This window comes from Anoplophora glabripennis, unplaced genomic scaffold (genome assembly GCF_000390285.2).
Source record: "Anoplophora glabripennis isolate ALB-LARVAE unplaced genomic scaffold, Agla_2.0 scaffold916, whole genome shotgun sequence".
NCBI lineage: Eukaryota > Metazoa > Arthropoda > Insecta > Coleoptera > Cerambycidae > Anoplophora > Anoplophora glabripennis.
In genome coordinates, this window is record NW_019417022.1 from 153580 (window position 1) to 168420 (window position 14841).

The 14841-nt window shown below is 30.0% G+C and overlaps 1 protein-coding gene across 2 annotated transcripts in view; it reads right to left on the minus strand.

Annotated features, from left to right (window-relative positions):
• LOC108915171 (monocarboxylate transporter 14) overlaps window positions 1-13496 on the minus strand; it is a 141424-nt gene extending 127928 nt beyond the window's left edge. Inside the window, exon 1 of one of the 2 annotated variants that reach the window (XM_018721137.2) lies at window positions 13382-13496. In XM_018721137.2, coding sequence (XP_018576653.1) covers window positions 13382-13459 — 78 coding nt within the window. In that variant the 5' untranslated portion in view covers window positions 13460-13496. Of the gene's footprint in view, window positions 1-7643; window positions 7942-13381 lie in introns of those variants that run through there. The other variant, XM_018721138.2, reaches the window with a different exon arrangement.
• Window positions 13497-14841: the final 1345 nt, after the last annotated feature.

A 14841-nucleotide genomic window follows, 5' to 3' on the forward strand; every position in this document is an offset into this window, starting at 1 on the left:
TCAAGGGAGGAAAATTCATGGCGCTCAATGTGGGGCCATGTCGGAACAGCGACAACCAACATACTGCAATCCGCGACATGGCGCACAACGTGAGGCCCTGTTGCTAGATGAACAAGAGACCTATTTAAAAACACAAATTGGCGCTCAATGAGGGGCCCTGTTGCTAGATGAAAAAGGGACCTATTTGGAAAAACCGCAATCTTCAATGCACGCGCAAATACCACTTTTGCCATATAGATGCAAAACTATCGTTGTAACTACACAATTGATGACTCAGTTTCAATAAACATAAAAATTAATAGGAAAACTCGGCATGTTTGATATAGGTACACCGTTTTTCGAGGTCATAAATTTACTGTCATATTCTCTGCGGAAATGAAGCAATATAAAAACCAATTGAATTGATTGATAGGCGATTAGATTTAATATAAGATAGATGGCACAATATAGAAAGATATTAGGTAAATTGATTAATAGACAACTTCAATAATTGCGAAGTTAGTTATATAAGGTAGAGTGCAGGAGAATTAAAATACATTTATTAATATTTAACTTAAGTGCAAAATTTACATTCTATTTATGTTCCTGATAAATGATTAACATTACTCTTGTTGTTAAGTTTCATTTTAATAATAATTTATTTTTAATAAATAATTTGAATACATCTAGCTGCACGATTAAGAGAATATGGGACTATGGATATGCGCATTTAAAAATGCGCTTAAAATGATTATGTTATGTTTACTGGAACTTAGTCAACTATGCAGGGTGTCCCACCATGAACTCCATCCATGGAAACCGCTCGAAGGATTTTTTTGAAATTGTGGTAGTGTGATACGGGCTGTGGGACCTACCAAGTTAATATATTTTCCGGTTATACCGGAGGTCGATACCAACTTTTTTATTTTAAATAGACCCCTTGTATATTATGCATTTTTGGAAAGAGCATTTAATTTTTAAGTTGAAACATATGGCGCGCTTCATGCTTAGAATTGAGTGTTTCCAAGATATTTTGATTTTTAGGCAAAAATTGACAGATGCAGACTGTCCAAAATTTAGTTTTCCCGGAAACACAGGTTTATTTTTTGTGTGAATTAGACATTTTGTACAGGAAGATCTAATTTATCGGAATTGACATGAAAATTTTCCAGTTTTTATACAAGGTGGTCAAAAAAAAAATGGTCGAATATGAAGTTCAGAAAATGTGGAAAACTCGAAATGTTTAAATGGAAACCTCCAATTTTTTTAACGTATTTGCATTCTGCACTAAAATTGAGTGTAACTTTGCTAAAGTTTCTCTATACCTAAACCCAGTCGTTTCCATTTTATTTACGAATAAACATTTCCCTTTTCCTAAAATGGTGTTTCCATTTGTTTCGCACATTTTAGGTTGGCCGTGACAGGTAAGTAACAATCAACATGACAACTTGCACAGGTTTATAATTGTCAAATTTATTTTAATAAATGTTCAAAATGTCTTACTTGCCTCTCTATGCATACAATTTTCCTTTGTTGTTACTGGAGTACTATATAAGTACCTACACTATTTTTGAGTCTCCCAAATAAAATAGCATCTGTCAGATTCCATTAGAGTAGTGACCAGTAACTAATCCGAAGTGGTGAAAAATGTTTAGAAGTTGAAAGAAAGACACCCTGTATAGTCGTAGATGAGTTCCTGTTCTAAAGCCCAGAGCTGGGCTTGTAAATCTAAAGGTAAAAAATATGATTTTTAAGACATTCTGCTGATGTTCATCGCCCGTAGAAAAACTAACTTACTCTGTCAGTAATGACAAGTGTTATTTTAACCACACTGTAAGCTAGTTTTTTCATCACCAATGAACGTCAGAAGGTCTGTACCCTTAGAACTGTTTCTAAAATATACTGGGCATGTCACTTAACATTTCCACTGGCATATCCTTAAAAATTAAAAGATGTATTTCGCTACTATTCATAGGCGTAGAACAGTAAAGGATTAAATTTGACACGTATTTTCTTTCTCTATATTCAAAGATGGTGTTACTATGCTAAAAAATTTTTCAATCTAAAAAAATGCATAGCATAAAGAATTTAATTTTATACAATATTTTTCCCGAGATCTTTCCTATTCGCTTATGCCGTAGAATCAACAGTTTCTCAGATATTTGCAGTTTTGTTTGCTGTTTCTTGAAGAGAAAGAATAACACGCTATAATTTTTGAAATAGAAGTTTTTAAAAGATTATTATTTGAAATATTGGTTGCACACTGTTAGCAAATTGGCGTGCACCTTCCGCTTTAATCGGAAGTGAATTAATTTAAGTACATTTTATTTCAGGGATCGAAAAATATGAAATAAATATATAAGCTTTATACTCCGTCTTTGGTTAGTACCGATTTAAAACACGAATATTAGTTTCTACACACTGTATACTTAAATCAGAAAGTCATTGGTATCATATAGAAAAAAATGATCTGCTACACCTAATACCAAAGGATCGCGTTTCAATGAGGTTCCCATTTCGTAATCAATCTAGCTGGTCTTATTTTGTTATAAATATATAAAAAGAAATGTATGTAGATGGTAGATGAAATCTTTATCAAATTATAAATGCTAGTCATGGAACTGAGTCGATAGTCCCAATCAGCTCGTTCCCTATTTGCAGTAGATGGTAAAAAACAAGTTTTTTGTTTAAGTAGAATGAGTTGCTGCATGATGCAGCACTTTACGGTACGGTAAAAAGGTCAATCGGAAGTTTCCAAAGTTCCAATAATATCGTAATTATTTCATATAAAGTAGTTACTTAAATATGCAGGATGTTAAAAGTTTGACTGCCTTAATTTTAACAGACGACAGAATACATTAAAATAAACAAAATAACCTTATATGACATGGGTCCTAAACTCAACCAATTTCGAGAAAAGAATTATCAAAATCTCAAACTTGATGTACAAAAATTCGATTAATTAAGGAATACTGACATAACTGCGTGCATAGAATACCATAAAATACAATGTTTATCACTTTTTTATGCTTAATTCTATAAAATAATTAGCGTTGTAATAAATTTAAAATTCGATAAAATTCATATCGAGCAATGCGACAACGGCGCGGCGTATAACACGAGGTACCAAGCGTCCAGCAATACGCAATTCAACTGGTTTCTGGAATTGGACCGTGTCTGAGTGTTTTTTGCGTACCACTATTTACTTTTCTCGAGGTGTTTTCCAGCGAGTGCGCGAAAATTGGATTCGAAGGTGGCATGTGTGCATCGAAAATGGATTTTGAGCATATGTTAGGAGGCAAGTGACCGCACTGACTAGAGTCGGCTTACGAAGTAAACCATTATGACAACAAAAGCACATTTTTAATATTAAGTTTTAATAATTCGTATTTCTATTTTGTACTAATTTTAAAGATTGCAACTTTTCTATCCATTAATTTTTAGATCTTAATGGTACATACAAAGAAAAGTCCGAAGAAAACTAAGTTTAAAACTAGTTTTACTTCCTTTCAACACAGCGGCCACAATTTTTAAATCCAAATTCAATCAAATATTTTTTTGCATATTTAGGTTTAAAATTGCATTTTCAATATTTCTACGCTATTTTGGTTATAATTTATTTCATGAAACTCTAATTTTTTTTAATTTTGTATTCATTAGAAAGGGAAGTGGCTATTAAAAAAATTAAATTTTAAGCTGCTAAAGTATTTTTTTTAAACAACTAACTTAAGGAAGATAACTGGTGAATAGATTCACTAAACCAATCGATTTACTCAATGCCAGTGGTTTATTTTACACACAATCGTGGAAAATCTGATAAAATTATACACAATAAAAATATAAAAATTATGTAAGTACTTGATGAAATAAATTTGAACTAAAACAGCACAGAAGTGTTGAAACGTAACTTTAAAATAACCAAAAAATTATAATGTACCTCATATAAATTTCAGGTGACCCTATGACTTGGGCCAATCGTTATATCTAATGATTTATATCATAGATCATTTTGCAACAGTCTATCGACGAAAAAACATATTAATAACAAGTCACAAATTTGAATTAGGGAATGTCGTTGATGCAAATATGGAACCGAAAAAACCTAAAGAAAATAATTTAAATTAGAATAATTCTGAGAGGTATGCAACTTCATATACACACAAACATGCATATTACGTCATATCCCATTAAATCTCTTTCTGTATGAAAAGCTTTTGAAATAGATATTACACTAATCCCCGAAATTTTTCACGATTAGATTTCTCCAAATTTTAGATAAGATATTTTCAACAATTTTATTAGCAAATTAAACGAAACCCATGGATTCAATTGTTTTTTAGTTGTTATTTATATAACGCATAAGTAGATGGGTTGTATAACCTATGTTAACTTGGTAAAAACTTAGGTCCATTGTTGAATTTAAATGTGGATGTGGAATGTACAAAACGTCGATATATTATTCTAATTATATTATTCCTTAATTTCAAACGAATTTACCAATGGCTAACCAAAAATCTGAGTAGGTATGCTATCTCAATTTTAAATATTGTAACCAATGAGTGGAATATACGAATCCTGGTATGCTGGTAAGCTCACCACAAATTGCCTATTGTTCTAAATTATATAGGTGTGTTCCTTGTTCCACCAAAACCGTTACTGCAGCTGTTACTCTGTACAGTGTGTTTGTAAAAGATTATCGATAAAGCGTATCGACGCTTTACTACGAAAACATGCTATCTCAGATTTCGGTTGGAAAACATGCTATCTCAAATTTCAGTTGCAAAACATGCTATCTCAAATTAAGCTTGGAAAACATGCTAACTCAGATCTTTAGGTAAAAACATGCTATCTCAGTGTGACTAGAAATTTAAGTTGGCACATTGAATGATTGATACCGTGCATTTATAATAAACTTATATATTTTTAAAAAAGTAAGGAATGTTTATGTTCAGGTACACAGTTTATTTAATTTTATTTTATCCAACATTTTTCAATTAATTTTGTTAAGTTACTGTTATACACGACAAAATTGTTAATTAAAAAAATAGAATAATATGCAGTATGCTGCAACACGTACGTTACTCGACGTTTTTTGAAATAACAAATTATAAAAAAATTGTGTATACCTCTATATACAACATGTCCCGCTGTAATATCCGGAAAAAAATAAAATTAAAGAAATTGATTATTGCATAAACTTTGCAAATATCAAATAAAGTGGTACATACAAATTAGCTGCCCGCATTGTTAAAAAAAATATATATTTTAATCCCCTGTGGATCCTAATAAATGACATCTCTGATAATATTTTTTGGTATTGTCAAAAATAACGGTATTTTACTTTTGGCGACTAACAATACTTTTCTAAATACTGAACACCCTGTATAAAAATTGAAATATTTTAACAGTTTTGACCGTTTTGGAACAAGCAGGAGTTTTTACAAAGAGTGACTTTTTGTCGTAAATCCACAAATAAAAAACTTTTTCCTCTTTGGGATATTACAGCTGTATAAAAATGTCGAGAAAAATGTTGTTATTACTAAAAATTATTCGATTTTTTTTCATACATGCAAAAAACGTCGAGTAATGTACGTGTTGCAACATACTGCATATTATTCTATTTTTTTTAATTAACAATTTTGTCGTTTATAACAGACATATCAAAATTAATTGAAAAATAATGTTGAATAAAAAAAAATAAAATAAACGGTGTACCTAAACATAAATATTCCTTAATTTTTGAAAAATATATTATATAGGGTGTTAAAAAAAGAGTGTAAAATATTTAAGGAGGTAATATTATGAACCAAAATAAGCAGAAAAGTCTCAATAAACATGGGCCCGCAAAGTAACAGTTGCGGAGATATGGAATGTTTTATNCGTCGGTATACGTTTGAGAATTCATATGGTTTTTGTTTGGTTTTGTGTACCTGGTTCTAACAGGTTAAGGTCAGATTTTCGTTGGAATAAATTGCCTTTAATGGCTGCCTATAATGATATTTTCGTAGTTAGCTAGTCTTAAAAAGAATTTAATGAAATATAAATTTATATAAGTACTTTTTAGTATTTTGGGAACGTATGACTTGATTTGATTAATAAGATAACTTTATATAAAATACCTACACATATTTTTCTATAAATCGAGCTAGATGAGTTTTACATGTTAATTTTAAACTCGTTACATTACAGAAAACTGTACCATTTTTAATTTCGCTTTCGAATATGTATTTTGAACAAAATATAAACTACCAATCAATTAGAATATCAAATTATTGGCAATGTAAACGTAAACATATATCTACTTAAAAATATTAAACTAACCAAACAAAGATATATAAAAAATGCATTGTTAAGGACTAAAATCAAAGACCCAATGCTATAGTAACTAAATATAACAATAATTAATTAATAACGATAATAACAATAATTAATAACTATAGTAAGATCTCGTCACAGTATTTAAATTTATAATGATTTGTTTCTACTCATTACATTAAATTTAATAAATACTTTATTATATAAATTTATTAAGTACATTTACATAATAGGTATAGGTATTCAATTGACGCTTTAGTTTTAAAATGATTGCTTGATTTAAATTTGAAATTAAAAGGTCCTTTAAATAATCATATTGTAACCAAAAGGAACAAATGTAACAAAGTAAATAAATAAAAAGTATTAATAAATAAGACACCGATGTCGTCTTGATGATGACGATTTTGACCCGATTTTTCGAAAATCACGAACATCTACACTTACAAGCCTACGTAAATTTTATAATTTAATGTTGTTAAGCATCACGATGTTTTCATATTTCTTTATTTCTTTCTTTAATGCATAATATGTGCTAATAAACTGTATTCTCTAATTTTTAAGTAGGTATCATTTATATTGATTTATGTTATTTATTAGTAGTTAAGTATTTCAAGTTTCATTTTGAGACAGAAAACCTGAAATTATTTTCTGAGAATTGTATTTACTTGTGGTCGATAAAAGAAAATCCCCAGTTTAAAATTAATTTATTATTTTTGGGGGACACATTTTATAACTAACAAACTTTGTATATTTACATTTGTTAGAACTGTACTTAACTACAATATTTATAAAATCTGCAATCAACTCGCAAGAATTGATAACATGTACCAACTACAATATTGTGTATTCTAAGAAAACTGATTCATAATCCGTACAATTTCAGTGACTAAGCTTCAGTAAAATAATACATTGAATTTTTTACTTTTTCTTAATGTCGGAAGACTTCCGTGATTAATACACTCAAAAAAAATAGAACAATGACAATATTTACATAATGAATTAATATGGTTCCCATAATTACAAATTCATATTCCCGGGCACATTTTTATTAAATTCCCCAAAATTTATAGACAAAAGTGAGCATATATATTGTAAATTAATATAATTATTGGAAACGCTACCGTTTCTGAATGGTCGGTACTAAAAATTATATTAAATGTTTGGATTATATTAAATAGATTGGAAGACGTTGAGATTTAAACACATGGCTACCAAGCCGCTATGTACCAGTTTTTAAGCCGTTATTATAACCAAATATGTTAAATGTGGATCGAGCGGCAAAGTGCCGTTAGTAATGTGAACTTTTTCGTCAGTTACGTACAGCTGTATAGAATTGAAATTCTACCTACCCTTGTATGCCCGGCTCTCCAGTGCTTGTAGGGGTAAACGTTAAAATATAATTTAGCTTCCATTTTAAGTTATTGAAATCTTACATTTTCGATCAAATGTATGGACATTCACTGAAATACACAACACTAAACATAGTTACCACGCACTGCACAAGTCTCCGTTCAAACTGAGCTCTGCTTTACAGAACAAAATTTATTTTATCTTATTAAAGCAAAGGTCATCAAAATATTAGCCCGTTCGTCATTTTCGATGGGAATTTTCAAATGGTTCTTCAAGTCGTACTAACCTCAACGCGCGTTTGGTCTTTGAGAATATACCTAAGTACCTCGGCACACACGATAGAGGCTGATTCACGTAGTAGGATGATTTGTATTATATAAAGTGGCAAAAAATACATAACAGCACGGCCACGTTACTAATTCTGAAAGTATTTATAAATATATTATTATTTTTATGCAGCATACAACGACGTAGTATAAATTGGACGTTATATATAAAAAATCATATACCTATCTACTATATAAATATATTTAGTAATCCTTCAATGTGCTAAAGCAGGAAATAATTAATTCGTTACTGACTGTATCCTATATCCATAAAACATTTTTGTTTAACATCATCCAAGGAATATGCCTCTCAATTTATATCCTCGACTTAAAATACGCCCTGTATATATTTTCTTTAGTGTTTTATTGTTAGTTGTGTTAAAAGTTAAAATTTCAAAAAAGCGACGTTTTAATAACGTTATATTAACATTGATTTAATTAAAAACAATAATAGGTAAATGATATTCTTTCATTATCGTTCCACTGAAAATTATTAAACTTTTCACTACTTTCCCAAATTTAAATAATTGTTAATTGAGTTTTAACAAATTAAAACTGTATTTTTTTTTAATTAAAAACACCAAGGAATGTTACCAGATATTCATTATACATTTGTTTAATTTGGTTCTATAGCACAATAATTTATAATTCGAAATTTAAAATATTATATAAAATACGTAAATACAAAAGATTTCTGATTAAGTTTATTTATTTATTTATTTATTTATTTATTTATTTATTTATTTATTTATTTATTTAATTTACTGTTCAACAGGTACTAACCAATTATAGAACAGGGCGGGTTTAAAGACAATAATAATAAAAAAGTACATTAATAACAAACAAAATTAAAAGGAACAAAAAAATACAGGACATCATAAAAAAAGAAGGAAATAAATAAATAAGTTATGATAACTGCTCAATATTTCCTTAGGGTTCTTTTAACGTTTATCAAATTTTAGGAAAAAAATATTAAATAAAAAATTAGAATAAAATTATTTTTGGTTAGTTTTAAAATATGTACACTGCCAAAACTACATATACAGGGTGGGCCATTAGCGTGAGAAAGTAAAGTAACTCTCTTGTTATTCATAATACAGAAAAAAAGTTTATATAAAAGTTGTACAGAATCAAAAAACCTTAATTTGAAACATACAGGGCGATTAGTAAAAACGGGACACGCCAAATATTACATTTTTTAAATGGAACACCCTATATATTTTTAACCATATGGATTACTGAGAAAATTCTATATATGGCAATATAAACAGTTTATTATTTTAGTGTAGAAAGCTCTTCGAATTTTGGAAAAAGCATGACTTCAAAGAAGCTGTATTACCTTTCAACTATTAACACTTGGAGCAAAAATATTTGACAGAGTTATAGACAAATGTTAGGCAAAGATTCCTATATTAGCTAATATCGATATTTTATACAGGGCATTTTTTATAATTCAATCATTTTTAGAAAGTTCAAACTTGATTTTATAAAATTTTTCAAATAGAACACCCCTGTATTTTATTGTTCTATTTTATTCACATATCAGTCCACTTCAACTTTTATTAAGTCTGTTCGACACCTAAAGTTGTTAGTTTTTAAGATATAGCAACATTTCTGGAAAAACCTATATTTTATTATTTTCGGTCGCACGAGATGACTTTGGAAAAAACAGTCACATGTCAACTTGTCAATTCATAATTTATCATTCCATTTTGAGTTAATTTTATTATTTAATATTTATTTGTGGTATTCTATAAAATAATAAAAATTAAGTTTTTTTCAGAAATGTTGCTATTCTTAAAAACTAACAATTTTAGATATAGGACATGCTTAATAAAAGTTGAAGTGGACTGATATGTGAATAAAATAGAATAAAATGCAGGGTGTTCCATTTGAAAAACTTTAGAAAATCAAGTTTGAACTTTCTAGAAATTATCGTATTATAAAAAATGCCCTGTACAAAATATCGATATTAGCTAATATAGGAGCCTTTGTCTAACATTTGCCTATAAATACGTCTAATTACTTTGTTCCAAGTGTTAGTAGCTGAAAGTTAATACAACTTCTTCGAGGTCATGTTTTTTCCAAAATTCGAAGAAATTTCTACAAAACTTGGCAACCCCGCTATAAAATGATAAACTGTTTATATTGCCATATATAGACATTTCTCGGATATTCATATGTTTAAAAATATACAGGGTGTTCCATTTAAAAAATGTAATCTTTGGCGTATCCCGTTTTTACTCATCGTCCTGTATGTTTCAAATTAATTATGTAGTTTAGGTTTCTTGATTTTGTACAACTTGGCCCACCCTGTATTAAAAATATGTGTGTTATAGGGATGGGTATACATATATAGAGCTATCACAGATGATTACAAGCCATGTGACCAGTAATTTTATTTGGAACAGTAGTTTTATTTCTTGCACTTTGGCAATTAAATTCGGTAAAATTAAAAATTATTAAAATTAATTAAAAGAACAAAGTTACTTTAAAACACAACATTCTGTTTCATCGGCTGATGATTGGTGTAATTTTGCCCGAGATTTTATTCAAACAATCAACGATGGCATTACCTCAAACGTAGACGTAACGGTTTGTCGTTGTTCATTGTAAACGAATCATTAGTATTGGTGACTAAGATTTAAGGATTTTTAGTTGACAGCACCAGCCGTGCAATGTTGATTGCCTAAGCTCGGCAGTCACGTGGTTGTAATCATTTATGAAGGCTCTATAGATCTAAATATGTTACTTCGCACATTTTATAAAAATATAAAGTTTTACATTTTTCATAGTTTAATCAGTAATATAGGTATAGTACATTGCTTTCGGACATCTGTATTTTAATTAAGTACCGACACAAGTAACTTTATTATTAATTTATTTTAATGGGATACAACGTAGACATACCTATGCAATCAGAAAAACAATTAAACGTCAGTTTAAAAAAGTGATGGCGAAAAAATAATTAAAAATATATAATACATTTTTTGTACAATATGGTAATAGAAATTTGTCAGCAATTCATTTTTCAAGTTACGGTTTGGCCAGAAATTAATTTAATGAGTACTTATTTTCGACTAACCTCGTACATTTTAATGGTGAGATGTAACCTACAAACTATGTCATATCTTTTAGGTATGATCTTAGCTGTTTACTAGATATTGTTGATATAATTCGATGCTGGACGGCAGTGGACGGTATTGTAATCTGCGGAGTAGTAGAGTAGACCCGTATATTGGAGCTGCATCAGATAGCATTTTTCCAGAAATACATAATCATAATGCTATATTTCTTGTATTTTATCAGCCAAATATTTAACAAAGTACAAATTTTCATGTTTAAGATAGTTCCATAAATTTGAAAAGTATTTGTATTACCCTGGATTACCACGCACTACCCTACATTACTTTTACATTTTCTTTTGAGTACGACGTAAATTAAAAATAATTACCGCTGAAATTCATATCCAACCAAAATGAAAAAAGAACAAATAAATGACTATCACCAAAATGATTCTAATGCGTTCATGTCATTTTGTGCAAAAAACACTATTTTTCTCAAAAATTGCTTTTTCGGCAATAAATTTTTAAAATGTTTTTCTAATTGTGTATTCTGATTTTGCAGGGTTTTTTACATCTTTACAATTGGTGCCATTCTAGTATTTTAATACTTCGTAAAAACGTAAATTTCAGTAGCTTGGGCGCTCCAATATCCAGAGCGAAATTTTCTTAATTTTGTTTTCAAACTTTATTTATAAGCAATAATTGTAATTTTTGTATGGCATTTAAAATTTAAATAGACACAAATATATTATCTTTCTTTTTCATTTACTACTCGTTCAGAAACTATAAGAAAAAAATGTGCAGATTTAAAAAAATCTTAACCTAGTTTAGAAGTCTTAAAGTCCTAAGACCTGACCTTGGAAGTTGTACGCGTACGCGCTAAAGCTCGCTATTTTTCCCTTCTGATGCCAGTTCTTTGTGAATTAAATTAAGATTACATGTTTATAAACAAGATAAAAATGTTAAGATTAAGATAAAAGATAAATGATAGATAAAAGACTAAACATTCTTGACACGTTATATTAACAAAGATATTAAATCCAATTATTTTATGTTTTTTTTTGCTTAATATCTTGCCATACCTAATCTTTTTTCGGTTAAGTTTATTTTTTCAAATTTGTACTATACCTACCCATAAAAGTCATGAAAGTTGTATGACTTTAAAAGCCTACAAATTGATTATATAACTCATTTATTTGTATTTTTTTCCCTTACAAAAAAATGTATTTTTGTTCTAACTCGATAACTAGAGGGAGAAAACGTACGTTATGGTGACATCAATTTAGTTGTTTTTCGATATAAATCCAGCAGGATATGCACATAAAAGCAATTTTGTTATACACATTTGTAAGCATTAAAATCTGCCATTGAACTGAACTGATTTATTTTTAAAAATTGTGGATTTTTAAAATTTGTAAATTTGAATAAAAAACGTGGTCAATAGCGACTTGGAACCTGAGAGTTTTTTTTTTAATTCTTTAAAGATTTTTTAAGATGAAGATTAACGCTTAACTTTTGAAACCCCAAAAAAGGACCATTTATTTTGAGGGTTTCAAAATTTTGGGGATTTTTTTAGTAGGTACAGTTTTTCACCAACAATTACGTCTACCAAATTTAAAAAGAAACGGTTTACTGAAAAATAATAACTGAGATTACGTGACTTAATACTGATTTCTCGAAATAGTATTATAGAATCCTGTACTATTATTTTTATGAATGGAATTACTATTATCTGTTTATAGACAACCTATTTTTTTATTTGTGTTATTTAAGCCATCAATTTAAAAGTTCCGACGTCTATGGGTTTATGGATCACCCTGTACCTACATTATCATCACACCCTGTTCCAATCATGATTATTTACTAAATTCAACATAAAAACTTGCTAATGTCAGGTCCACTAACATTAGGTAATCTGCATCTGTTTGGTATTGAAACTAGCAACCCTTATTTTATTTTTCAACAAAAGTTTTGCCAGTTTACTTTTTATTTTTTTTTTTTATACAATATACCCTACTGCGAATCACCATGGAGAAAATTATATTACAAGTAATATACTTTAACAATAATATTTGGATATATTTTAAGCAAATGGTGAAATGCAACAGATATGCAAATTGGAATAAATAAATAAATATGCAGTGGTAGGAGTAGAATTTTCGTATTGCAATCTGTTGTAATAGTTATTGTTGTTAAATACAATCGACTCATTTTTTTAATAAAAATCGTGTAAAAACATAATAATGACGCTTTTATGTGCTTATTATTTTGCGAAGCTTACAAGCCCTGATAATCTAAAAAGCATAAATTATGTCATGCACAGGGGTGTTTTCTCTCGTTTCTCACCAGATTATCCGATGCCCTTCTCGAACCGCATTTATCGGGGTCATCTTCGTCGTCTTCTCTGCTCTCAGCCTGCCCCATGGCCCCAGCAGGGGCTCATCAATGAGGCCGGGCTGCAATTTCGCAACCGTCACACGGCCGCCGCTTGCCGTTTAGCAGACTCAAACTGTGCCCACTGAAGCACTAGTTCCACCACCGTTTCTCGTTACCCGGGTTACGAGGTGTGACGTAAGCAGCAGGCTAGGGTTGTAGCGATTGCAAATTGCCAGTGGAAAATGGCAAAGTCGGAGGCGGGTAACTTCCTTTTTATTGAACAATCATACTAAGGGCACGCTTGATTTTTAAGGTAGGTAGATACAGCTAACATATGTATCATAGGAATGTTTTAACTGTTCATAATTTGGAAGGTGAATACAGGCCTATGAATTTTAGAATTAGATAGGTAGGTAGAGAAACTCAAAATGTAGAAAAATTTAAAAAATACATTCTGTGACGTCACAGTCATTAATCTACGAAGCAGCAACGTTATAAAATCATTTCGATGTTCCGTGGTTCTTGAACTTGGTGGAGAAAAAAGGTAGTCGTAAAGAGGGAGGGTTTTCGGCCCCCTTCATTTCTTGCAAAAAAATAGAGAAACATTTTTTTTCATCATTTATATCCAACAACTAATCGATTCCACCCGAAACGGGACCTCCCACCTTCTTCATAGTCAGGATCAAGGTCAATTAGAGGTCAGATTGAGAAAAAGTGCATTAAATCAAAGGATTTTGGAGTTTAGGTTTTTTGGGTTTCCGGGTACGAATCGGAAATTAGTTTGCCTGTATCAGGCCATTTTAAGGTTATTTCAAGGTCACGTCAAGGTCAAATTGAGCAAAAGCCGAGCAATCAAGTCTGACCACATGTTAAACAGGATTTTGGGGCCGCTGAGTTCAAATCCGAGATCAGTTTGTCTGTGTCATCTAATTTGAGGTTATTTCACCCTCCCTCTTTTACCCTTGATTTTATTTCCATAAGCGCTCTAAAATCTGTTTTTGTTGTAACTACTTGTTTACCGTTACTGTCAAAAATTAAAAACGAAAGTAAAATATAATTGAGGTATGACCTTTCTGATCAACGGCTGTCTTTATTCAAATCACATATACCATTTTGACAAATATCAATATGTATAATATGAACCTGGGATTCCACAATGATCGAATTTGAGGCATTCATAATTTCCGTAATACATTAATAAGTACATAAATTTATCCTTGTATGTAATCCAAGTTTATCACAACGTAGATAGATACCTATACAATATTGATGACAGACGTTTTTACGCATTGTATCCATGCAATATCTGCATGATACCCCTCAAATAATATTTTGACGTGCATATGAGGAAACTTTCCAAAATTCAAGGATGTTTAGAAATTCTACTCGAAGCTCTCCAGACGCTTCGAACGGGTCTTCTACCATGCAAA